This window comes from Chiloscyllium plagiosum, chromosome 36, assembly GCF_004010195.1.
Source record: "Chiloscyllium plagiosum isolate BGI_BamShark_2017 chromosome 36, ASM401019v2, whole genome shotgun sequence".
In the NCBI taxonomy this organism is placed as follows: Eukaryota; Metazoa; Chordata; class Chondrichthyes; order Orectolobiformes; family Hemiscylliidae; genus Chiloscyllium; species Chiloscyllium plagiosum.
The window spans coordinates 2732302-2756934 of record NC_057745.1 but is presented as its reverse complement, the minus strand read 5'-3'; the positions used below and the strand labels follow the sequence as shown (position 1 = coordinate 2756934).

General features: G+C 45.3%; 1 protein-coding gene across 18 annotated transcripts in view; it reads left to right on the top strand.

The window, feature by feature from the left end:
- The window catches only part of LOC122540892 (transducin-like enhancer protein 3), a 73826-nt gene that overhangs the window by 32774 nt on the left and 16419 nt on the right, over positions 1-24633 (top strand). For 2 of the 18 annotated variants that reach the window (XM_043677151.1, XM_043677143.1), the window contains exons 7-15: positions 2151-2177; positions 4354-4555; positions 6220-6236; positions 14452-14568; positions 15346-15396; positions 17568-17720; positions 20752-20878; positions 23018-23199; positions 23328-23404. In XM_043677151.1, the coding sequence (XP_043533086.1) occupies positions 2151-2177; positions 4354-4555; positions 6220-6236; positions 14452-14568; positions 15346-15396; positions 17568-17720; positions 20752-20878; positions 23018-23199; positions 23328-23404 (953 nt within the window). Of the gene's footprint in view, positions 1-2147; positions 2178-4350; positions 4556-6219; positions 6237-14451; positions 14569-15345; positions 15397-17567; positions 17721-20751; positions 20879-23017; positions 23200-23327; positions 23405-24633 lie in introns of all 18 variants that reach the window. The other 16 variants (XM_043677149.1, XM_043677142.1, XM_043677150.1 and 13 more) reach the window with 9 other exon arrangements.

Sequence of the window (24633 nt, the reverse complement as noted above, 5' to 3'; positions counted from 1 at the left end):
CCACGTTCCGCTCTCCAGGTCACATTATCAGATGCTGCTGCATGATCTGGGGGACTGATTTCTGGGTCTCTGACTCCCTTGTATCAGCAGCCCCTACTCCTGTAACTGGTTAAATATGAGTCCTGAAGAAGGGCTTATGCCCGAAACGTCGATTCTCCTGTTCCCTGGATGCTGCCTGACCTGCTGCGCTTTTCCAGCAACACATTTTCAGCTCTGATCTCCAGCATCTGCAGACCTCACTTTCTCCTTTAAATATGAGTCTGTGCAGTGACCATTTCCTGGCTGCTTGACTGTGGAGTTCATCAAGTATCTATTGACTAGCCCAGTGTGCGTGCACTTTCAAACTGATCAGTGATCAGGAGTGGTTTGAATTCCTGAGAATGGTACATAGTTCCTCATCTTTCTCCTCTGTACCACTGCCTTTCCTTCCTTCCCCCTCCACTCTGTCTTCAGCTGTCACTTCTTTCTTCCCCTCCCACCCCCACCCCCCTCCCCATACCAGCAAAACAGAGCTATAACTCCCTCCCAAAGACAGAGCCTTCATTGAGCAGTTACTGTTTAATTGGTGACAACAGCTTTGCCTTGTTTTAGGCTGATTTCGATACAGGATTGCTACGGGTCACCAATCCCTGTGGCTGTACGTTTTAATCTTTTCTGATTTATGGAGTTGGGAATTGCAAATTTGCCAGCAAATGAGCATTTTTACTGTGAATCCTCAATCCAAGTTTTAAGATTGTACTTCATACGTATAGAATTGCTCACAGTGTGGAGACGGGCCATTCGGCCCATCAAGTCCACACTGATTCTTTTTGAAGGGCTTCCCACCCAGACCCAGCCTATCCCTGTAACCCTGCATTTCCCATAGCTAAACCATCTAACCTGCACATCCCTGGACACTATGGGGCAATTTGTCAGAAGATACCGAAGGGATTGTAACTGGAATGGGAGGGGTCTTTGGCTGCCTTTTCAAGGTACTGTGACGTGTAGCTGAACAGAAGGTTGGCTTTTTTGATGGACTGGGCTGATCCTTCCCTCAGTGGGGACAGTGGGCAGTAATATCCAGGCTCCAGGCAGACCCTGGGGTGTTCGGGTGAAGGAATGCTTCACACTGTGGGTACTAGGATGCTCTAACAAGTGCAGCCCTATGGATGGTGTGATTTTGTGAATGTGGAGCAGGAGATCAATGCAAGGTTATTGTGAAACTACAGATGTACAGTTGGCAGGATCTTTCATGAGGAAAAGTTCAATGTGTATCCACGGAAGTCTAGAAAAGCTGATCAGGAAATGCACATGGTTCTGAGTGGACTGCGAGAGGTGGATACTCCCAGGATGTTTCCTCTACAGTTGGAGTTTGAACATTAGGGAGCTTCCTTTTAACACCAAAAAGAAGCAAATCATTTTATTTTTGAGTGTTAAGGGTCTATCACTATATAGTTGGTTCTGCTATAATGTGCATTTCTTCAACACTAATTGCCTATAATGTGATTGAAGAACTTAGACCGTTATTTTGTAAAACACGATTTTTCCTTACCTATACTGGCTATAACTCCATTTTGGCCCCATTAGTTTAAATGGTGCTGCTATAAAGTGGAATTGCACTGGAACGGAACTACTGTTCTATCTGAACCGACTGCATTCCCAGAGAGTGATGGAGGTACAAACATGGAATTTTCAAGGTGGATATAGATAGATAGTGTCTTCACTAACAGGGAGTTGAGGAGTGTCAGAGAACGGCCAGGATTGTGGAGTTGAGACTACCACCTGATCGGCCCTGATCTTTTTGAGTGGAGCAGGTTCGAGGGGCTGAATGGCCTACGTCTCGTTCCTATGAGAGTCCATGCGTTGGCGGCCGAATGGAAGGAGGTGGAACAATGACAGGAACGGATTGCTCATTGCGTGTGATATATTTTTTTCTCTCCGTCTCACCCTGGCCCGTGTCTCACCACATCCTGTGAACCTGCTTATTCTCATTCCGATCAAAAGACCAAATTGACTGTTGGCTTTTGTGAAGTCATCTTTTTGAAAGGGTTTATTGTGTGATTTTTATTTTTAAAAGGGTGGGGTTGCTGAGATGCAGACGGTGGGAGTTTATGGTCGTTATAATTTAACATCTGAAATCTATTTTGTTTTCTTTTTCATTTCCCCAGCAGCACCATGCTATCTACCCACCTCTCACGGTTAGTCCCTCCCAGTGGAATTCTTTATACCTGTTTTTAAAATATGTCTCAAATATGCTCCCAGTGTGAGTTGCTGCTTTTGTGCCAGTTGTGTGTGCACACAGACCTGGCTGCTTCTGGCATTGCAGTGTTCTTAATGCTAACTGGCAGTGTGGCTGAGCTTTAATAGGGACTGTGTGGATATCAGCTGCTATCCCTAAACCCCTTCCTTCTGCTTTCTAAGGTCACGTTAACTCGGGTCAATGGAAGAAATGGGGAGAATGGGGACGGTCCTGTGCCAGATTTTATTCCTCTCTGAGCCCCGATCATCAACTTTCACCCTCCGTCCAGACAGGGCTGGCTACGAGGGGTCAGCAAGTGTCCGAACAGCAACTGTGGTGGGGGTGTGTGGGGCAGGGGCGCTTAGTGAGGCAGAGAAATAGCTGGAGTGCAAGAGTTCAGATGAATGAGTTATTGGACCCTCCATATTGGACCAAATCTGAAGAGTAAGTGTACAGGGCTGTGGGGTGGGGGGGGGGGGGGGCGAAGCCATCAAACACGGAAACAGACCCTTTGGTCCAACAGTCCACACTGACCATGTTCTCAAACTAGACTAGACCCACCAGCCTGCACTTGGCCCATATCCCTCCAAACCTTTCCTAGTCCTGTACTTGTCCAAATGTCTACTAAATGTTGTAACAGTTCCTGCACCCACCAGTGAAAAATGTCCCAGCCTATTTTTTTTTACAAGTCCAACCCCTTAATTCCCAGAAACATCCTGGTAAATCTTGGAGTAATGGGTACATGTTGTCATAAAGCTGGTACAGGGGTGATGGCCTGAATGGCCGCCTCCTGTTCTCTGACATTCCGATTTTCTTTTCCCCTCTCCCCCCCCCCCCCCCAATGAGAAGAACAAGCAAGGTCAATGAAAAGTCCTCTGGTTCATCCCTCCTGTCCGTACGATTGGATGGCGGGTGTCTCAATGACCAGACAGCCCATTGTGTCTTGGCTCATTCCGGTTTTTAACCAACTATATGTTTGTCATCAGTGGAATGGGAAGAAAAGATTAAAAATAAAGATCAACTCACTCAAAATGAGAGGACACTAACCTATTTATCTTCTGAATGTATCTGTTATGAATGCTACCGAGGTATCCCAGAACCTTGACTTGTTTAAAGCCAATCCCTGGGTATTCAATTGAGGGACAATCTGTCAAGGATGAGAATGATAATCTGAGAACTATAACAGCTACAAAGCATGCCCTTGAGCCAAAAATCTGAACTTATATAATATGTATGGGCCGGGGCTGTGTTGCGGTGGGTGCTTGTGTGGGTAGGCCGGGGCTGTGTCACGGGTGCTGTGTGTGGGCCGGGGCTGTGTCACGGGTGCTGTGTGTGTGTAGGCCGGGGCTGTGCAGCTGACTGTACTGATGTTATCTGTTTTGGGTGGTTTGATTTTTTTGCGGAGCTGTTTTCTGGACTATTTGTTCTGGTGTGTGCACATACGTATGCACTTTGGTTAGAGTTTGACTTGTAAATCACCGGTGAGGTTGCGATGTTGGTCTCTCTGGACTTGGGAACGAGCTGTTGGTTAAAGTACACTGCGTGGGTCTGTGCTGATTTACCAGATTTTAGCTGGAGATGGGGTGGGATTGGTAAAGTAGATGCTGCATTGTCCTATTGCCTGGGGCAGCTGGGCAGTGCAGAAGACCTGGGTCAGAGTTCCAGTACATCATTGTACATCAGGTCCTTCCTTAACCATCTCCTCTCTCATCCCAGGGCCATTGCTCGCTTGAAGCTAAGCGGCTACCACTGGTGGTGTAGATAGTCCCCATCCCACAACCCCTGCATCCTGTGAGCAAGACACAGAGGAGTAATAGAGCTCCATTTGGACATTACTCTGATGTATGGAGGGGGTTTTAAAAAAACCAACCCAAAGCTTCATTGTTGTCTGGCTGAAGTATTTTTGTTGCTTTGTACAGTTTGGGGTTAAATTAACCACACTGTTTCTGGCATTTTCTCTCTCGCTCTCGCAGGATGCTTTTTTGTTTTGTAAATTTTGTTTTAATCATGAAATGTTACTGATGAGATTTTCCTGTCTCTCTCTTGCATTCTGTCACTTCCTCATTGTCCTCACTGCTCTTCTCCATCTCTGTGTTTCCTTCCAACACATTGTGCCCTTACTTTTTCCGCAGCAGCAGCAGCTCCAGGCCCAGCACCTCTCGCACACCCACCCACCCGCTGTCCAAATGCCACCCCATCCATCAACCCTGCAGCCTCCAGGCATCCCCCCAGTTACTGGCAGCACCTCTGGTCTCCTGGCACTTTCCAGTGCTCTGGGAAGCCAGGCTCACCTGTCAGTGAAGGACGAGAAGAATCACCATGAGTTGGATCACAGAGGTGAGGATTGAGTGGGCTCTCTGTGCTCGGTTTTGTTTATTTTTGAAAGGGTGAACGGGTCTTAGTGGGTGGGAACACCACATTGGAGAACTTACTCTGTGGTGTTTTGAGTCCCATCCTGGGAATGGTCACTTCCTTTGGCCGGTGACCCCTCCCTGTTGTGTGTGAGACTCAGTTCCCGAGGTTCTGTTTCTTGCCGTTCTCCGTGCGTTTGAAATTTCAACAGGGAAACGATTCAATGGGACTTCACAATGTGACATTTAAAAGGAGTGAATTGACATTGTTTATAAAGTAGAGGATAAGAAATGAAACTAAACTGTAAGGAGCTGACAGACACACAGCACAATGGGATATAAAATCATGTGATTAGAACTTTGTAAAGCAACTCGTAGCAAAAGGAAACAATCCATAACTATCTCCGATTAGCCACTATCTTAGTGAGTGCTACAGCATGTTAAAGGGGCTGAATGGTCCATTGTCATGGACATTCCTAGATATTTTTCAATTCCCTCTTGGGATGTGAGCACTCTGGGGAAATAGGCATCTATTGCCCATCCCTTGTTACCCTGAGAAGGGTATTTAAGCTGCCTTCCTCATTGAAACCTGTAGTAGAAGTGTCTGACTGAGTGGGATAGCAGCTGATTGATCTAACATGGTGGAAGCTGAACACCAGCCAGCGTTAGGGAGGTTTGAAGTCAGCAGTTGAACAAGTTCATTCTGAACTTGAAGTTTTCTTCATTTTGGTGATAATGAAGTTAATTGCCATCCAGGTTTGGGGGTGGTGGGGGGGAGTTTACCAACTCTGCAGGTATCCTTTAGAGTCTCCAGGACAGCCGTGCATCTTGTGGCTTGGCCAGTAGTGCCCTCACCGCTGACTGACTGAGTCCTGGGTTCAATTTCCACTCTGTGCCCCCAAGAGCACAAATGCAGTGCATACTGAGGGCGCGCTGCACTGTTGGAGGTGCAGGCTTTCAGGAAGGACTTGGAGTCCCTATCTGCCTGCTCTGGACAACGTGGGATGGGGTGGGGGTTAGGAGGAAAGTACCTGTGACCCTGCTTTACAGATCAGGACTGTTCTCCCAGGTGCCCTTGCTAAGGTTTACCCCTCAATCAACATCACCGAATAAACATAAGCTGATTAGCGCACTGTTAAATGTGGGAGCTTGCTGTGCAGAAATTGGCTATGGAGTTTCCTATCTTGCCACAGCAAGCGTACATGAGTGTGGGATTAGCTGCAAAGTGTTTGGAGTCATCCATTGGTGATAAACGGTGCTATATAATTGCAGCTCCCTTATTGCACTGCTTTGGGGGAAAAGCCCAGAACAGAGAACATTGAGGCAATTGATAGGAAACATTGGCTGCTGAGAACATCAAACCATCAAAGACTGATAATTAAAAATGATCCAATTGGTTCAATATGTGATCCTTTTCCAATTGGCTGGAGGATGGTCTAATGGAGGTTGGGACAGCAGACACGCAGGGCAGGATCTGGTCAGAGTTGGTGACTCAACCCCAGGTTCACAGTGCATTACTGGAATGCTGGACTGAATATTTGTTGAGAATTCAGACACTAATTGCTTCTCTCTTTCCCGTGTTTATCTTTGTCTGTCACTACCTGGTCACTGATCTCATTGCTGTTCTGACATGCCATCGCCTTTGACCAGAGAGAGAATCCAGCGTGGTAAGTATACAGTCTGTCTCGCGTAGTTTTGTGATGTGATTTTTATTTGACCTCCTCGTTTCCCTCTCCTTTTGAGCTTCACACCACAGGAAGGACAAAGAGCTCAGCACCTTCCCGGTGGCTGCACGCTGAATTCCTCTGTAGATAATGATCCAATTTTCTCTTGAAAGCCATAATTGATTTGACCTCCACCATGCACGCTTTCGGGCAAGGCTGTGATCGCTCGCTGTCTAAGGGGGTTTTTCCTCCTATTGCTGTTGGTTCACTCTTGCCCTCTGCCTGATAGCTGTGTGAAAATGTACTGGCTAACATGACAATTACCTCAGACTAATAAACCCCAAGTTGCAAGTTTGTAGTTTGAATAGTTACCACATGGATCATGAACCTTTCACCACCGTTCTAGTCCTGTTCCTAACTTGGCTGTATTTTATAAAGTTTATCACACAGCTGGACTGCAAACTCTCTTTGTCAGTGTCCTAAATTGCTCTCTGTTAAATCTTTGGGAAGCGGAGTAAGAACTGACTACGTTTTATCTTTCTAATCAGTTGCTGTCTTGCTTCTCTCTCCTTGGTCATCTTTCTGTTCTTTTTGCTTTGCTCTGTCCCTCTCTCTCTTTCCTTGTGCAAGTGCTCATTCACACACTCGTGTTAATGTCTGTACGTTGCTTTCGCTGTGGGTCAGTGACTTAAGACAATTAGTTTTCATAAGATGAAGTTTGCTTTTATTCATATGATATTTGGTGTAGAGTAATTACAATTCAATCTCCAGAAAACTCAGACCATTGACACGTGCGCAGGGTCTGGGTTAATGGATTTTAAATGTCGGGAATGTTAAATAAAAGTTTCGGTGTAATTGGAGATTTTTGCGGTGGATGATAATGAGATTTGTAAGTGGAGTGGTGTGAAATAATGATTTGTGAAGGCATTGAACTAAGAAGTGTATTGCTCTGCATTGTTCCAGTTTCCCAGTCTGTCAGGGAGGGTGAAGAACATGGTTCTAGCTCTGTAGAGTGGCCTGATTTACAAATCGTTAAGAGCCTTTGAAGATGTTGCCTAAACAGGAGTACTCCCTTTTGTATTGCAAAATAAAACACACTCTCAGTGGTTAGCACTGCTGCCTCTCAGCGCCAGGGACCCGGGTTCAATTCCCGCCTCGGGCGACTGACTGTGTGGAGTTTGCATGTTCTCCCAGTGTCTGCGTGGGTTTCCTCCAGGTGCTCCGGTTTCCTCCCAGATGGCCATGCTAAATTGCCCATAGTGTTAGGTGGATTAGTCAGGGGCAAATGTAGGGGAATGGGTCTAGGTGGGTTACTCTTCAAATGGTCAGTGGGCTGAAGGGCCTGTTTTCACACTGTAGGGCATCTAATCTAATCCTGCTGCCCAGGAGCTTGGCTGTATCACAATATTGTTTTGGGATTGGCATTTGGGGGTTTATTGTTCCTTACGTTGGTCTGACAGATCCAGGGTCAGTCAGGGCACCTACCCCCCCCTCCCTCATTCAAGCCATGTTCAGGAGTGAGGCAGCTTCACCCCTTATACTGAGGAGAAGTGATGAAGTGATTCAGGAAAATGGCCTTCAAAGACCAACGCAGGAACTCTCATCGTGTGAGCCAGGCTGGAAATGCCCAGCGGCTGACACAGTGTCTGTGGGTGTGGGGAGAGGGCTCCTGGTCTAACCCTCTCATCGTGAAACTGAGTCGGTCCCCTCTCCCCAGGCAAGTCCTGACCTGCTCCATGATCTCAGCCCACTGCATTGGTCCTGACCCTAATGGGGGGCATTGACTGGTTGCTGAATGCATGGCACAGACGTGGTGGTTAGCTCCATGTCTCTGATAGAGTTGGGCACTGACAGCCTCTCATCAACTACCTTCCATTTTCTCAAAACGCACTTTGCTCACCAAAGCGGTTTCCTGTTGGTGTGGAATGATATTTCCTGGAGAAAGTGAGGGCTGCAGTTGCTGGAGATCAGAGCTGAAAATGTGTTGCTGGAAAAGCGCAGCAGGTCAGGCAGCATCCAAGGAGCAGGAGAATCGACGTTTTGGACATGAGCCCTTCTTCAGGAATGATATTTCCTGTCTACCTTGGGGCTAATACTATGACTGCACACCACAGGGGATCGACCCTCTAGTCAAAGGCCAGTTTGTGGTTTTTTTCAGGTTTTTTTTTGTTTGACCTTTTTACTTCCACCAGCTCTGTCCCCCACCCACCTTCTGGGTACTTTGAGTCTTTTTGCTATTTTTGCCTCTAATTTCCTTTGTAAAGAGAGCTGCCCTTTAGGGTGAGACGGCATGAGGCAGTTAGCAATTCCTTAATTTTGTCAGAGTGAGCACCAATTGGCACCTTCCCCCAGAGGCTCTGGGTTTCTTTTGTCCGAGGGTGACGCGGGAGTACACGTAGCAAACTGTTAGCTGAGGCTGCAATAAACCATTTTGTTAGTTGAGTTTAAAGCATTCTGATGCTTTGCACTGCCATTGCAAGTTTATGTCTCATGCGAGTGAGTTTTCTGAATATGTGCAGTCAAGTCTAAAGAACTAAAAATCCCCCTGTGATTAAGTAACGGTTTTATCCTTGATCAGGCTCCTGCGTTATTGCTGAGGCTCTGTAACAGACCCTTAAGTCTAACCCGTCCATGCCGGCCAGATTTACTAAACTGATCTACTCCTATTTGCTGGTATGTGGCCCGTATCCCCTCAAATATTTCCTATTCATATACCCATCCAGATGCCTTTTAAATGTTGTAATTGTACCAGCCTCCACTACTTCCTTTGGCAGCTCATTACGCGCACGCACGCACGCGCACACACACACACCACCCTTTGCGTGGAAATGGTACACCACGAGCCCCTCTTAAACCTATCCCCTCTCACCTTCATACCCATGCCCTCTGGTTCTGGACTCTCCTACCCTGGGGAAATTATCTATTTATCCTACCCACGCCCCTCATGATTGTAAAACTTCTACAAGGTCACCCCTCCGCCTCCAGCGCTCCAGGGATATACCCAGGCCCCCCAGGTCCGGACTCTCCTACCCTGGGGAAATTATCTATTTATCCTACCCACGCCCCTCATGATTGTATAAACTTCTACAAGGTCACCCCTCCGCCTCCAGCGCTCCAGGGAGAACAGCCCCAGCCTGTTCAGCCTCTTCCTATAGCTCAAAATCTTCAACCCTGGCCACATCCTTGTAAATCTTTTCTGAACCCTTTCAACTTTCACAACATCCTTCCTATAGCAGGAGGATCAGAATTGCACAAAGACTGATTTAACAACAGCGTTGAACTTATCTAGCATCTTTTTAATGGACAGAATTGCCTCGGTGTTTCTCAGAGAGATTCTTTAATAAGAAATTTGGCACTGAGCTCTGAGAGGAGATTGTTTGTTAGCCCAGAGTTGGCCAAAAGAGGTCATTTTCAAGTTGGTGATCTCACTATTGAAGTGGCGATGGGATCAGTGCTGGGGCTGCAACACTCTATGACTTGGATAATGTCTCTGTTACCAAATTTGTGAATAATACGAAGACGGGAGAGCAAATTTTGAGGAGGCTGCAAGTCTCAAAGCTGACAATAGACACTGCAGACGATGGACGTGTTCATCTTCATCTCAAAGGGTGAATGTTGTCCATGCCCCCTCCCCCAAACCACCTTAACCCAGCCCCAACAACCTGACTGTTCCTTGTCTAATGACGGACTGAGCACTGGACGTCAAACCTCATGATGAAGGTTTGAATTGAATTGAATTGAATTGAATCTGCATTGAATTGGATTCACCCCATGAGCTGTGTAGGTAACTGCCTACTCACTGTTTACAGTGACAGGGTCAACTGGGGCCTTGAACTGGTGGGCCTCGCCTCCATAGTGAGATGTCTCCACAGAGAGTCCCCTGCTCCAGGACAGACAGTGGGACCAGAGAATGTTCCGCAGTTATAGCGAAAGAGGTGGAATTCCCACTGGCTACTTGCAGGAGGAAAATCCCTTTTAGATGAGGATACTCCACACGCGCACGCACACACCCCTACCCCTCATGTGTTCTGTTCCTGAATCGATTCACTCCTTGAAACTGGTCATGAGAGCAGCTGAGGAGGAAAATGAAAGATGATGAGTGGAGAAAATAGAAGAGGACTATGTCCAAGCTAAAAGTTGGCAGGAGAAGGAATTCAAAGCGACAGATTAGCACAGTTTCAACATTGGCTGTATGCTAATGTCGAATCCACAGTAAAACAGCTGCCCAGCCATCCCATTTCTATTCCAAACCAGCTAACCCCACCCTAAACCCACCACTCCTTCTATTACCCTCCCACCCAGCATCTTTTTCCCTGTTCCTCATGTAGGTATCAATGATTAAATGCAGCACAGGTCACTTGGGATTATGGTCAGCGCAGGCTGGTTGAACTGAAGGCTCTGTTTCTGTGCTGTATGACTGAGGTACAGATAGTGAAACCAGGAACATTTAGTGTTCTTAAAACACAACTCCGTGCCCTGTCATTGGTGTTAAATTAATATCCTGACATGTCAACTGTGGTTTAGAGTCCCACGCAGTCTTCCAAGTTTGAGTCTAAACTTGGCCACTGTGAAATGTACAATGTGGAATAACATTTACTTTCCACAACCAGTGACTCAGTCCCATTTATGGAGTATTTTGAAGAAGCCAAACTTCTTTCAAATAAAGATACTTTATAGGAGGAGAAGCTGCAGTGTAATGGGGCAAGAGTAGGCAAGTCAGGCTGACTAGGACCTTTATTCTTCAAAAGAGCAGGAAGAAATTTGATGACCTGAATGGTCTCAGTCTGTACAGTACTGATTGTTGAACTCACTGCCACGTACAATTTTGTCATTTTCTTTTGGATAGCTGTTTAAATTGTGGTTTTAAAAAAACTTAAATTGACTCCATCAAAACTGAAATTGATCCACATCTTCTGCCATCTCTTTCCCAGGATAATGTGGCTGAAAATTAATAATTCCATCTTTATTTGTGAACAGAACTCTTGGGTAAAACTGCAGTCCAAGCTGACTTTTTTTTGACTTTGCATCTGGAGTTTTGGCTGAATTGCTGTTACAGAGGGCTGACAGTGCCATGATGGGTTAAATGGCCACCATTTGTGCAGTACCTGCTCTGATTCTGTTAGAATTCAGCAGGAAAGGTGGTGTGTAGGGGATCTCGCCTCCCCTCACCCAACTCCCGAGTGTGAGATGGGTTTTGTCATTTAGAGGTGTTGCTTTGAATGGCTGTAAGAAATGAGAATTTTTGACCTGTATTTACAGAAACCCAGTTTTCTCATTAAAACAAGAGCCAGAAAGAAGCTCTCTAAATTGCCTGGCTTTTGATATGGCCCTTGTGTTGAGCTGTAGAGAACTGGCTATCTTAAAATCTCTACCTCCTGTGTCCTCCTTTTAAAGGAATTTCTTTGAAACTTTTCTTGGCTGCTTGTTCTCCCATCTCCAATCACTCGAGGTTGAATTTTGTTTGCCAGTGTGTCTGGGAAGTGTTGTGGTGTTTTAGAGCAAACTGCTATTGGCTGTAATAAAGGATGATCTACTCTGGTCTTGGTGTGACCCATAACATCCCAGAGCTGAAATGTTTGAGGTTAGGAACAGTCCTGAGTGTACCCAGAGCATCTACACCAGTGGGTAATGGAGCAGGTATTCACAGATCTGGGCTTATAGCACTACTTCAGTCCATTTGACAGTTTGGACTGTGATTTCATTTTGGCACTGCCTGAGGGTGGGGGTTGTGTAGTAAGGCAAGGGGTTTACTGCTTTCATATCTGGGCATTTTATTTTTCAGTCAACAGGTGTATGAAGATCTTGACTTCAGTAAGTGTGCTGAAAATATTTTCTGTCCTTCGCCCATCCCCCACCTTTCTGTAGACTATCCGCAAGAGTCTCTGAGCCGAATCTTGTCTTTTAATACTTGGTCCCTGTTTCTTTTAACATAAAACTTACTTCAAAGTCGGGGGGTGTGGGGAGTACAGGAGAGTGACCCCTGTCAACTTTGAGGCTTTTATGTAGTGGGAGGAGCTGATGCTGGGATTGGCCCTGACCACGCCTCACACCCAATCTCCCACCCACCCACACTTGCAAGCAGGTGTGCACACACACATCCACGCTCCACCAGTGGCCGCTTGATATTGATTTTTCAAAATGTCACTTCACACAAAGACTTTGACAGGGTAGGGGAGTGAGGCGAGAATTCAGCAGATCTTTAAGAGTCCCAAACGTCTGCAGAAAGAAAAACTTTGAGTAGCCCGCCTGCTCTCCTATAACCTTTATAAAAAATTCACAGCGGCCGAAAGATAAAAGCGTATTATTTTATTACACTCCAAAAATGAGAACCATGAAACCCCATTGGAGAAAAGCTCTATAAAGGCCTGAATGGGTTGTGATCTTGGAAGAGCTCCATTCAGAAAAATAAAAAAAAATTGTCGATGATGTGAATATTACCGCTGTGCTGGCAATGGGTCGCTTTTTCTGAGGGATTGAATGGATTCTGGAAAATGTTTGAAACACTTCTCCAATATCCCCAGCTTTTTCTTCCCCAGTTTGATTGACTTCTGTGGTCTTCCCCGCAGTCATGAGTTAATTCTCCCCTCAAACCCCCCACCAGCAAACGAAGAAAGGTTGATGATTCTGAAGGAACACTGTTGTTATTTCTCTTTGAGCGCAATGAATAGATGCATCATTGAGAAATGAAGACAAGGCACTATGGTTTCTCTCTCCGTCTCTGTGTCTCTCTCCGCCTCTCTCTCTCTCTCTCTCTCTCTACCAATCAGCCTGATACATTCTTTTCGTGCCTTTCCACTCTCAGCGGTTCACTCAGGCAGCTCACGCTGTGAGAGCTCCTTTAGGGAGCTTGCCTCTTGAACTGCCTTATTCTGTACCTGCAGCAGTTTTGGAAATGAATGAGTTGATGCTTTAAATGTAAAGCACGGCTGATTAGCAAGTTGTTAGGCCTAATGTTGGCTTGTATTACAGTCTCCAGGCTAAATCCCTTCTCTTTGTTTCGCTGAATGAGTGGGTTTCTGGATGGAGTTGAATAGAGATTGAAATCTCGCTGATTTGTGTGTTTGTCCCCTTCCTCTTTTTTTTTATTTCTCAAGCAATGAGGCGTCTGTTCAGTCTTCATATTCCGGCCTTGCATTCTGTAAAGTACTGGAGTACTTTGAGAGCGCTTGTGCTCTGAAGTGATTGACAGTTTGAAGCTGGCTTTCAATCCCAGGCTAACATGTCTTTTCCAATAACACACAAACCTGTTGCATATTTCCATTCATAGTGACATGGGAATGCTCTGCTGTGTGCAGTTTAATTTCTTTCCTCGCTGGCTTGTAACAATCTTGAGGGGTGTATTTTAAAGAGGAGCTAACTGAAAATGACTCTAGTTTGCTCGCTGTATGCCTTGGTTGTTTTCCTCTTTGCAATAAGATGACTGCTAGTTTCGTCGCGTCCCTGTTCCTTGTCCGTGCTTGCCTGCTGCGTAGTCCTTCTCCCATTGTTCCTGGTGCTGCTGTGTGAGGGACAATTGCTGTCTCGAGTGTTGATGGGACTGCTGTGGGTCTAGAGTCATGTGGTCCAGACCCAATAAGGATGGTAGTTTCCTTCCCTACAGCAAGTAAAGCATTAGTGAACCAGATGGGCTTTTTCCAGCAGTTGACAATGGGATTGGCAGTCAACATTAGGCCCTTATTTCCAGGTTTCATTTTTTAAATTGAATTCAAATGCCACCATCTCCCGATCCCCAGAACATTACCTGGATCTTTGGATTAATAGTCTAGTGATAATGCCACTAAATCATCACCATCCCCCCATCTCCCCTCCCCTCCAATGGATCTTGAGACTTCCTGGTCCAGAGGTAGGGACATTACCACTACACCACAAAAGACTCAAAGGAAGCCATTTGTCTCCCTTGTGGCATCCCGTCCTCCCTCAGTCAAGGAAGAAGTGAGAAGAATCTGATGATTCTTGGCTGTTCAAATAAAAATAACTATTTTAAAATGTTTACCCCTCGCACCACCTTTGCTTCCAGTCATGTGGCTTTATCTCCGGGATAATTCAGGCAATACAGAATGACTGTGTATCTTGCTGTACGCTTTCCGATTGCACGTCTGTCTTGCACTCTTGTATTGGATTTGATGTTCAGTGATCTTTGATCAGCTCCGTTCTTGGTCTGAGTGGTAATGAGTTGCTCTGCTTAGGTCTTTGACTAACCCCTCTGGTTTCCCTGCAGAATAACTGTATCTCACCATCAGACAGTCTGAGGCCCGAGAGGAACAGCAGGAGTTCCTCAGAGTATCTGGATGCAAAGAAACGAAAGGTGGAAGAGAAGGAGGCCATGAACAGATATGTAAGTTGGATTGTAGTGCTGTTTTTGGAAGATTTGAAGATTTAGTGAGACTGGGCTGGTGGGCTGTGTGTGGATTTTAAAGCCTCTCAAAATTTGATTCTCCAACTCAGCTGTCGTCAGCCACAGCTGAGCTAGGGTGAGTTCAGTCCAGAATGTTGCGTACAAGATCCAGGCTGACATTCCCAGTGCAGTACCAAGGGAAGACAACACTTGAGTCAGTGCTGTATTTCAAAAATGCATATAAATCGATGTCCCATCCACCTTATTATATAAAACATCCTATGGCACTATTGAAGGAGGGAGCGCTGGGCTGATTTTTTTTTTTCCTCCTAATGTCCTGGGCCAATTTCTCTCCCTCCACCTATACCTCATAGTGCACTACGCACGAATGGGCTGCTATATTTCTACTTGCTTGACTCCTGTGTCCCTCTCTTTTCGTGCAGCCCTAAGGTCTGTGGGTAGCTGTTACTTCCATAAGTAGAATGCTGGGAATGGTGTTTACACATCAATTGTCACTTGAAGCTTAGGGTGAGCGTTACTCAGCTGTAATACACTTTTTGAGATGTTTAGAGATTGTGAAAGGCACTATATAATTAAATGTTTTCTTTTATGCATTTATTGATCTCCTCCTAATCTCCATATGGTATCCATTGAGCACACCCAGCCTCTAAAAGATTTATTTTACGTTGAAGGTGCTGGAAGTTTTAGTTGTGAAGTGAACATTGGTCAGTCTTTAACTGGATGCTGAGTAACTTTAGTTTCTCGCTCTTTCTGTAGGACAGTGACGGTGATAAAAGCGATGACTTGGTTGTAGATGTTTCCAATGAGGTAGGAATTAGTGATTTTTCTTTACACCAGGAAATAAGGGGGAGGTGATGGCCTGGCGGTATTATCACTGGAGTGTGAATCCAGGGATCCAGATAATGTCTGTGGACCCAGGTTAGAATCCCACCAAATTTTTAAATTCAATTTTTAAAAACCGAATCAAGAGTCTAATGATCATGAATCCATCATAGGTTCAGGGAAAACCCCATCTCCTTCACCTAGTGTGGAAGGAAATCTGCAGTCCTTGCCTGGTCTGGCCATCATGTGAGTCCAGACCCACAATTTGGTTAACTCTTAACTGCCCTCTGGGCAATTAGGAATGGGCGGTACAGTCTGTGATGCCCACATCCTGTGAATGAGTTTAAAAAATATCTGATCATTCTATGCTGATTTTTTTTTTTTGAGTGGCTAGAGCAGGCAAAATTGCTATTTTCACACTGCCTTACTAAGGTTCCTTTTTTGTTAGAGGAACTTTAGACCAAGATCAGTTATATGAAGATGGGCATCTTTCTAAATTTGGTCTAGAAATTGAAGGAACCTTCACCTCCTTCTGCCTGCCTGCTCTTTTGTACCTGGTGAAAGCCAGGATAAATCCTAGGATTTGGAAAAGAGTGACATTACCATCACATTTCCAGATTTCCTGTCAGATGTTGGCTCTCGTGGGAGATTTCATCTTGTTTATCTGACGTTTTTACTTTGTTTTGTCAAGAGAGATTTCCAGAATACCTCCCAGAATGTTTGTCTTGGCGTTTTCCTTTCTGTGATGCCCCTAATTCTGAGCACCTGTTTTATTCTGTCCTTGTTAAATAACCATTGACCGTGTCCCTGAATAACTCCATGCACCTTGTCACCTGGTGTGAAACTGGGCGTTATGAACTCCGGGAGCCCCTGTTGGTTTTGTGGTGATGTCCTTGGATTTTGTATTCCACAGACCCAGGTTAACACCCTGTATCAAACCCCACCATATCAACTGCTCGAACTTGCTTTCAGTTTTATCAGTCAAATCTTGTGACAATTAACTATCAATTTTTTTTTCTTGATTTTTTTGAAAACCACAAACATGTATCTGGTTCACTGATGTTCTTGACGGAAGGAAATTTGCTGTCTGGTGTGACTTCACACCCACTTTGTGGTTGACTTGTAACTGCCCTCTGCACGAGAAACCTAGACAATAGGTGCAGGAGTAGGCTATTTGGCTCTTCGAGCTCTCATTCAATATGATCATGGCTGATCATCTAACGCAGTCCCCTGTTCTCACTTTCTCCCCATTCCCTTTATCCCTAAGAACTATATCTAACTCCTCCACCTTGGAATGCAGACAGCTGAGTGAGCCTCTCAGTTGAAGGGTGGCTGGGAATGAACAACGCACGATCACTTTGCCAATGTGTCCTTATCCTATGAAACCTCCTCACTGGCCAATGTAGGCCTTGTCCAATTGGCCTGAGTGTCCTTATGATAGAGGTGAAAATTGACCATTGTTCCCACATCTGTACAGATTTTTAAAGCGCGGGATGAGACTATAGAGTCTGTGTCATCTGAGGGAGTTGTCTCTGACTCCTCTTTGTTCTCATACCCAGAGAGTCATAGTTTCAAGTATTTGCCCAATTGTCTTTTTGAAAGTTGCTGCTGACTGTGGTTGCACCACCTTTTTTTTTGTTTTTAGAGAGTAAATTCCAGATTACAATGACCCGCTGTGAGAAAACGTTTTCTCCTCCCCATCCACAACAGAGGCCTATGCCAAAGGCTTCTTATAGATGAAAGAGAGAGCCTTCCAGCTACTGTGTTGTTGCTCTTACTGTAAGACAGCTGTTGGCAATGAGCTAGGGGGCGGAGCTGTGAGTCCACTGCAGGAGGCTGTGTCTTTTGAGATGGCAGGGTAGGGATTTGGTGGCGGGAGGGGGAGGGAACTGACAGGTTCTCTGGAAAAGCCCCTCCATGACCTTCAATACTTTGACCTTATTGAGTGTTGTGTGGCGTGGGAGGATTTGCAATGTTCTGGAGAAGTGACCAGCTCATGGGAAAGGAATTTTGCTGTTATTCCTGGAAATATGGCTGTTTGATAAAAGAGTTAAATTATTTGAGGGAGACCACACTGGCTCATCTCTTTAAATCTTGCTCAATCACTGTTTGTCAGTGTCTCATTCCAACAATTAGTGCTGTGTTTATAATGGCAGGACCCAGCTACACCCCGTGTTAGCCCCGCTCACTCGCCGCGGGAGAATGGCCTGGACAAGGCCCGAGGGATAAAGAAAGATGCACCCAACAGCCCAGCCTCTATTGCATCATCAAGCAGCACCCCCTCGTCAAAAACAAAAGATATTGGACATGTGAGTATAACCCACTGCTCTCCCTCTGCCTCTCACTCGCTCGCTCTGAAAGGGTTTAATTTCTTGGCCTACCATTGAGGTTAGGTGCATCTGGTTCTACAATCAGACAGGAAGGAGAGCATGTTGTGGTCAGTGAAATTCTGACCATTGTCTAGACTGAACAGCCAGAGCTAATCCAGAGTGATTCCCAGTGTGCTCTCATTATCATAATCATCCCCCCCCCCCCCCCCCCCCCCCCAAGCAATTCTCTCCTTATCTCCCCTCCCTACCTCCTTCCCTCTCTTCCACTGGGAAGGGGATCATGAGGCGTGGGTAGAGCTGCAAGGGCAATAGTGGGGCAGGTTTCTTTATTTTAAGGGAGAAAATGCCCCTATACTAAATGGGGTTTGGATAAGGTACCAACAGAAACAGCAACAATTCTTCAATCTGGCTGTGTCTGGTTAAAACACAGGAACGTCTTGTGTCCATCAGACCCCCAGTGACCTTGTTGACCCAGTGTGACAATCCGGCCTCCTCTGATATTGTTGACATACAGCAGGAGTGTGTTTGACCATCTACAAAGGACTCCGGCTGATAACCTCTGGGTTTAGAGGGAAATGACTTGAAGTGAACCATTGATTCCATTGGAAATAGATGTTGAATTTGTGTTCTCTAGGAGCTCCTTGCAAGAGAACCCTAAAGCAATATACATTGGAAGTTGAAACACATTTTGCATTGCCAGTGTGCTACATTGCTAAATGAAATAACTTTTTTATTTTCATAATTTTCAAGATGTAACTCACTACTCGCTCAGAATTTGTCAAATGCCTGACCCCTTCCTTCTCTAGGGTTGCCCTACTTTCTGGTTTCTTGTTTGACTGTACAGTGGTTACTCCTTAAGCCAGCTGGCTGTCATTTGCTGGAATTCTCTCTCAAATACATCTGCTCCTGTAAAAAGCTCCAAGGTTACTGTCGGAGTCCAGGATTGTTCCAATCAGTGATGTGTTTTTTTTTTCCTTTCACTGACTTGCCAGTGTTATGTATATCAGTTGCAGCAAGTCAGTGGAAGGGTAGTGGCCTTGATTCAGAGTTGGAGAGCAAGAGAGGCTGCGGTTTGGGGGGGGGGGGGGGGGGGGTCATGTGATGGTATTATGTTGAAATGAATCTTGCAATGTTAAGGCTACATTGCTGTATTGTGCTAGCAAGGGAGAAGTTGAAAGTAATGGGGATGAATGTAGCCTTAGATGATTTTCTTTTAAATCTGTTTTGTGTTTGGTGTGTGTTCCTACAGGAAGTTTTAGCTGGTGTTAAATGGAGTTTTGCAGTCAGTTTGAGAGAGAGATCAATGTGTACATCGCCTTTCACCAACCCATTATCACTGGCTTTCCACCACGTCACTGCACTCAGTTTAAGACGAACAATTCAGGCATCCACAGAACTTGGAAATAAATCTTTTTTTTTTCCATAACCCTTCAACTCCAATCATGAAAAAATATTAAATACAAAGCCTTCATAGCCATCTAGATGAGGAATTCTGCGGACACTTCATGGGGGTAGACTGAGGGCGGAATAAGAGAGAAAATGAGCTGATTTGGGGAGTGCAGGTGGAGGGTAGGAGGAGAGCTCAGGTAGAAGCATGAGCACTGACCAGATGGGCTGAATAGCCTGGCTATCTGCTGTAAATTCCATGTGATCATCCTTACCCAGTGAGTGGTTAAAATGTAGAACTTTTCTGATATGGTTAATACAAACCACATGAGTGCATTTGCAGGCAAGCTACAAAAGGACCCATTAGGGATCTAGTGGCACAGTGGTAGTGTCCTGATATGAGCCAGGAGGCCTGGGTTCAATAGTCACTTTCCCAGACCAGGTTGGTTAAAAATGAAGGGTCTGTTGATGTAGTGAGAGGGGGTTAGAATGGAGTAAAGACCAGTCCTACAAAATGGTCTGATCTGGGCCATGTGCCAGTTGTAATTTGCTGCTTCTCTGTGACTGATGTTAGCTTTTCTCAAAACACAAAATCCGTTATGTTTGGAGGATGAAAGTTAGAATCAAACTCCCTCCAAGTACTCAGAATGGCATATGATCAGCTGAACATTTTTCTATTTGGCACTTACACGGGGTGTAGTAAACCTGTCTTGTGATTGCGGCATATCTGAGTAATTCTGGGGTGAGCTCAGTGTTGCATAAGTGACTGATACAGTAAAGGGTTTTGTAAAAATCCCACTAAACACCATTCAGTGGAGAAATCAATGTCTCCCACTGACCCACAACCTTCCAAGGCAATCTTTAATGTCTCGAACTTATTTAGCTGTGAAATCCTTGGACCATTCTAAGGACGTGGAACACCTTATCTATGCTCCTCGTGACCGTATAAACCTCTATATAAGGTCAGCCCTCCGCCTTCTAACGCTGCAGTGAGAAAAGTTCCAGCCTCTCTGTGTAACTCAAACCCTCGTTCCGGGGGAGATTTCAAGACTAGGAGCATGTTTTTAAAGGTGAGAGGGGAAAGATTTTAAAAAGAACATGAGGGGCAACTCTTTTTACACAAAGTGGTTTGCATGTCAAAGGAACTGACAGAGGAAGTGGTGGATGCGGGTATGGTTACAGCACTTAAAAGGCATTTGGATAAGTCCATGATTAGGAAAGGTTTGGAAGGAAATGGGCCAGATACAGGCAGGTGGGACTAGTTTAGTTTGGGAACGTGCTCATGGACTGGTTAGACTGAAGGGTCTGTTTCTGTGCTGTATAACTGATTTCAGTAGAAATACTTTTGTTTTGTGCCGAGTCAGTAGATGTGAAGCTGGAAGGGCACAGCAGGCCAGGCAGCGTCGGAGGAACAGAAGACTTAATGTTTGGGACCAAGACCCTGATGAAGGGTTTCAGCCTGAAACATTGAGGTTCCTATTTCTTGGATGCTGCCTGACCTGCTGTGCTCTTCCAGCTCCACATCTACTGACTCTGACTTCCAGCATTTGCAATCTGTACGGTCTGTAGTTCTTTGTTTCGCTCGGTCAGATAGCCTCTGATCATTTTTCGTTTTTTCTTTCAGAATGATAAATCATCGACTCCCGGGCTGAAGTCAAATACGCCAACCCCACGGAATGACGCCCCGACTCCCGGTACCAGTTCAACACCAGGACTGAGAGCAGGGAAACCCCCAAGTGTGGACTCGCTAGGTAACTGTCTCCAACTCTGTTTCTGATTCTTGTTATGTTTATTAATACGCGAAGGTCTTGGGTTTGGTTTGTGTTCCATCGTTGATGGTCACGGAAAAATCACGACCATCTAACAACGTGTATGATTGTGTGTACCATCCACAAGATGCAATTCAGAAAATCACCAAGGCTCATTAGACAGCACTTTCCAAATCCATGACCCCTTCCATCTAGAAGGAGACGTGCAGCAGGTGCAATGGAACACCACCGGCTGCAGGCTCCCCGCCAAGCCCCTCACCATCCTGACTTGGCAATCCATCACTATTCCTTCAGTGTGGCTGGGTCAGTATTGCTGAAACTCCTTATCCGCATTGTGGTTCTACCTTCAGCACATGGACTGCAGCTGCTCAGGAAGGCACCTCACCCCCAATTTCTCAAAGGCAGCTAGGGACTAGCAATAAACGTTGGCATTGTCAGTGAAGCCCCCCCCCCCCCCGCATCCCCCATATGTCCACTAAAATAAAAACAAAATCAACTGAGTGCCACATGGCACCACAACCCAAATTGACCTTTAACAGGAGGGGCAATGCTTTACACATGGTTTGTGTCTGGAAGTGATAATGTAGTAATGGCTGATGAGAATGGACTCCAGGGTTAAATTACAAGGAGAAATCTCAAACCAGGGTGGTTTTTCCTGGATTCTAGAAAGTTATGGGGTGATTTGATCAAAGGGGAAATGTTGGGGTGGTTTGAGATTGGTGCTGTGTGCAATTGGGAAAACTCTTCTGCATGCAAAGCGTGGTAGAGGTTTGGAACACTCCCATGAAGAACAATCAATTCAATTATTGATGGTCTGTCTCAAATGGGTAAATATCGTTAAGGTTATTAAAGAGGATAAGCCAAAGGCAAGTCTACAAGAGTTTGGTCATGGATTAACTATCATCTCTTTTGAATAGCAGAGTAAAGAGACCATATATCATCCTCTCTTTCCCATATAAGACCGTTATTGTTTTTAAACCTTGTATTGTTTAAATTTCTTAGACACAAATGGACAGGCTCCTGTGAACTCGACTTTATAGAAATTAGGCCATTTTGTTTTCAGTGAATTTTGCCTGACATGTTTATTTTGGAGTTTAGACTCTCAGCATAAAGTAGGAACTACCCTAATATAAGGTGGCAACATTTTCCCCTATTCTCCAGTTCACTGGATAAGTGCTGAATAAGTTTGTCTGTTGAAATGACCCTTTATTTTGACACATGGTCTATTGTAAATCACTTCACCTGAAGAAGGGGCAGCGCTCCGAGAGCTGGTGATCTCAAGTAAACCTGTTGTACTAGAGCCTGGTGTCATGTGACTTCTGACTTTGTCCACCCCAGCCCAACACCAACCCCTCCACATCCATCTCTACGTGAAGTGGTTTGGGTGGAAGATTCAACACTATTGAATCTTTAGGAGTTTCTCTAAAGAGTTGAAATGTAAAATCAGCCTTGCAGTTGAATTATAGGATGAGTTCTTAAAGAGAAATCATTGTCTTTTAAGGAGGTTTTAAAGATGCTGAATGAGTGGAAATGTTATGTGCATGCCTGTATGTGTAGGTTTACTTTTGCAAATAGGAGTCTAAGTTCAGCAGTAGTTGAATCATCTGTTTCTGAAGTGTTTTTATAACTTGGCTAATGAGCTTTCTCCCAGATAACTTGGTTGTGGTAGATTCCTGCAAATTAATTTTATGAATCTTGCAGACTCCAGCCCAATCCTGGTGTATTGGCAGCTCTAGTTCCGTGTTGTACATTTGGGATGCTTTTGTGTTAAAGTGTACTATCTAAATGTGTGTGTGTGTGTCCTCTGTAACCCTGCATTTCCCATGGCCAATCCATCTATCCTGCACGTGTTAAAGTGTACTATCTAAGTGTGTGTGTGTGTGTGTGTGTGTGTGTGTGTGTGTGTGTCTCCTCTGTAACCCTGCATTTCCCATGGCCAATCCATCTATCCTGCACATCTGTGGGAGGAGACCCACACAGGGAGAATGTCCAAACTCCACACAGACAGTTGCCCAAAGTCCCTGATACTGTGGGGCAGCCATGCTAACCACTGAGCTGCGGGTTATGACTTGCCAGAGGAGTTACTGACCAGCTTGTGTGAACTTGTTTATTGGCTTCCAGCACCGACTCTTCGTGCCCCGATCTCTCTGACTGGCTCGTATGCCCCATTTGCGATGATGTCTCACCATGAGATGAACGGCACACTGACCAGTCCAGGAGCTTACCCTGGTCTCCACAGCATCTCACCGCAGATGAGCGCTGCAGCGGCCGCCTATCGATCTCCTATGGTGAGCTTTGGAGGTGTACGTAATGAACTTCACTCTTTCTCATCACAATTCCTTGCAATTTTCTCCGAATTAAAAGTGGGCTGTTATTGACAGCGCCTGTCAATGAATATAAACTCAATTGTGCATTGCATCTCTCTGAACAGGTCAGCTTTGACCCTCATTCGCACATGCGAGCGCCTGGACTCCCTGCCAGTCTTGCCTCAATACCTGGAGGGAAACCGTAAGTTTTTCCAATCCCGCTGTGCATTTTCGGAATTATGGTGGAAGTGTGTTATAATGTGGCTCGATTATAGTGCTAATTTGCTGATGTTTCATGGCTCATAAAAGAAATAAATCTTTGTTTTTTGAGTAAAAACTGGAGTTTTGGAGCGGTTCAGTTATAGCACACAGAATCCTGGAGAAACGCAGCAGGTCTGTGGAGAGAGTTGGGGATGTGGGAGTGCAGAGTCGAGAGTGTGGTGCTGGGAAAGCACAGCAGGTCAGGCAGCATCCAAGAGTAATGGTGACCTCATTCCTGATGAAGGGCTTATGCCCGAAACATCGATTCTCGTGCTCCTCGGATGCTGCCTGACCTGCTGTGGTTTTCCAGCAGCACACACTCACCTCTGATCTCCAGCATCTGCAGACCTTGCTTTCCCTCCACCCTGGTCGTGCCATGGCGAAGTCACCAAACTAGCGCTAAGGCCGGTGCTCAGCTTGAGTCCCACCATGGCAGATGGTGAAATTTGAATTCAACAAAATCTGGAATGAAAAGAAAAGCTAGTCTAATGATGACCATTAAACCATTGCTGTTTGTTGTAAACAAACCGTCTGGTTCACTAATGCCCTTTTTAGGCAAGAAAACTGTCATTCCTGCCTGGTCTGGCCCACATGTGACTCCAAACCTGCAGCAATATAGTTGACGCCTAACTGCCCTCTGAGCAATTAATGCTGGCCCACTCCACATCCCATGAATGAATTTAAAAAACAGTTAATGTTTAAGTCAGTATGATACTTTTTTTTTTAAACCGTTCCACTGAAGATTCAGACTGAACTCAAAACATTAGCTCTGTTTTTCTCTCTCTATAGATACAGCCAGGCCTGCTGAGTTTCTCCAGCAATTTGTGTTTCGGATTTCCAGCATCTGCAGTATTTTGTCTTTAATGCAGCTACAGTACATACTCAGTTGCTAGATACCAATATTGCTATTATGTGAAACTATAGGCTGTCTATATTTCAAGCCCAGTATGAGAATGGTGAACTCCAGTAGGTGGGAAGAGAGATGAAACCATTCAGAGTTACTTCCTCTGCAGTTTGTGTGGAACCTGAGGTTATTATCCATTGAGCACCCAAGGTTCTGAAGGGATCTACTGTAGACGCTGAACAATGTGTGTTGGTTCAATTGGATTAAGTAGAAGTACTTGTTTTCTATTTGTAGAAATAGCAGGAGACTAATGGAAATAGCACCAC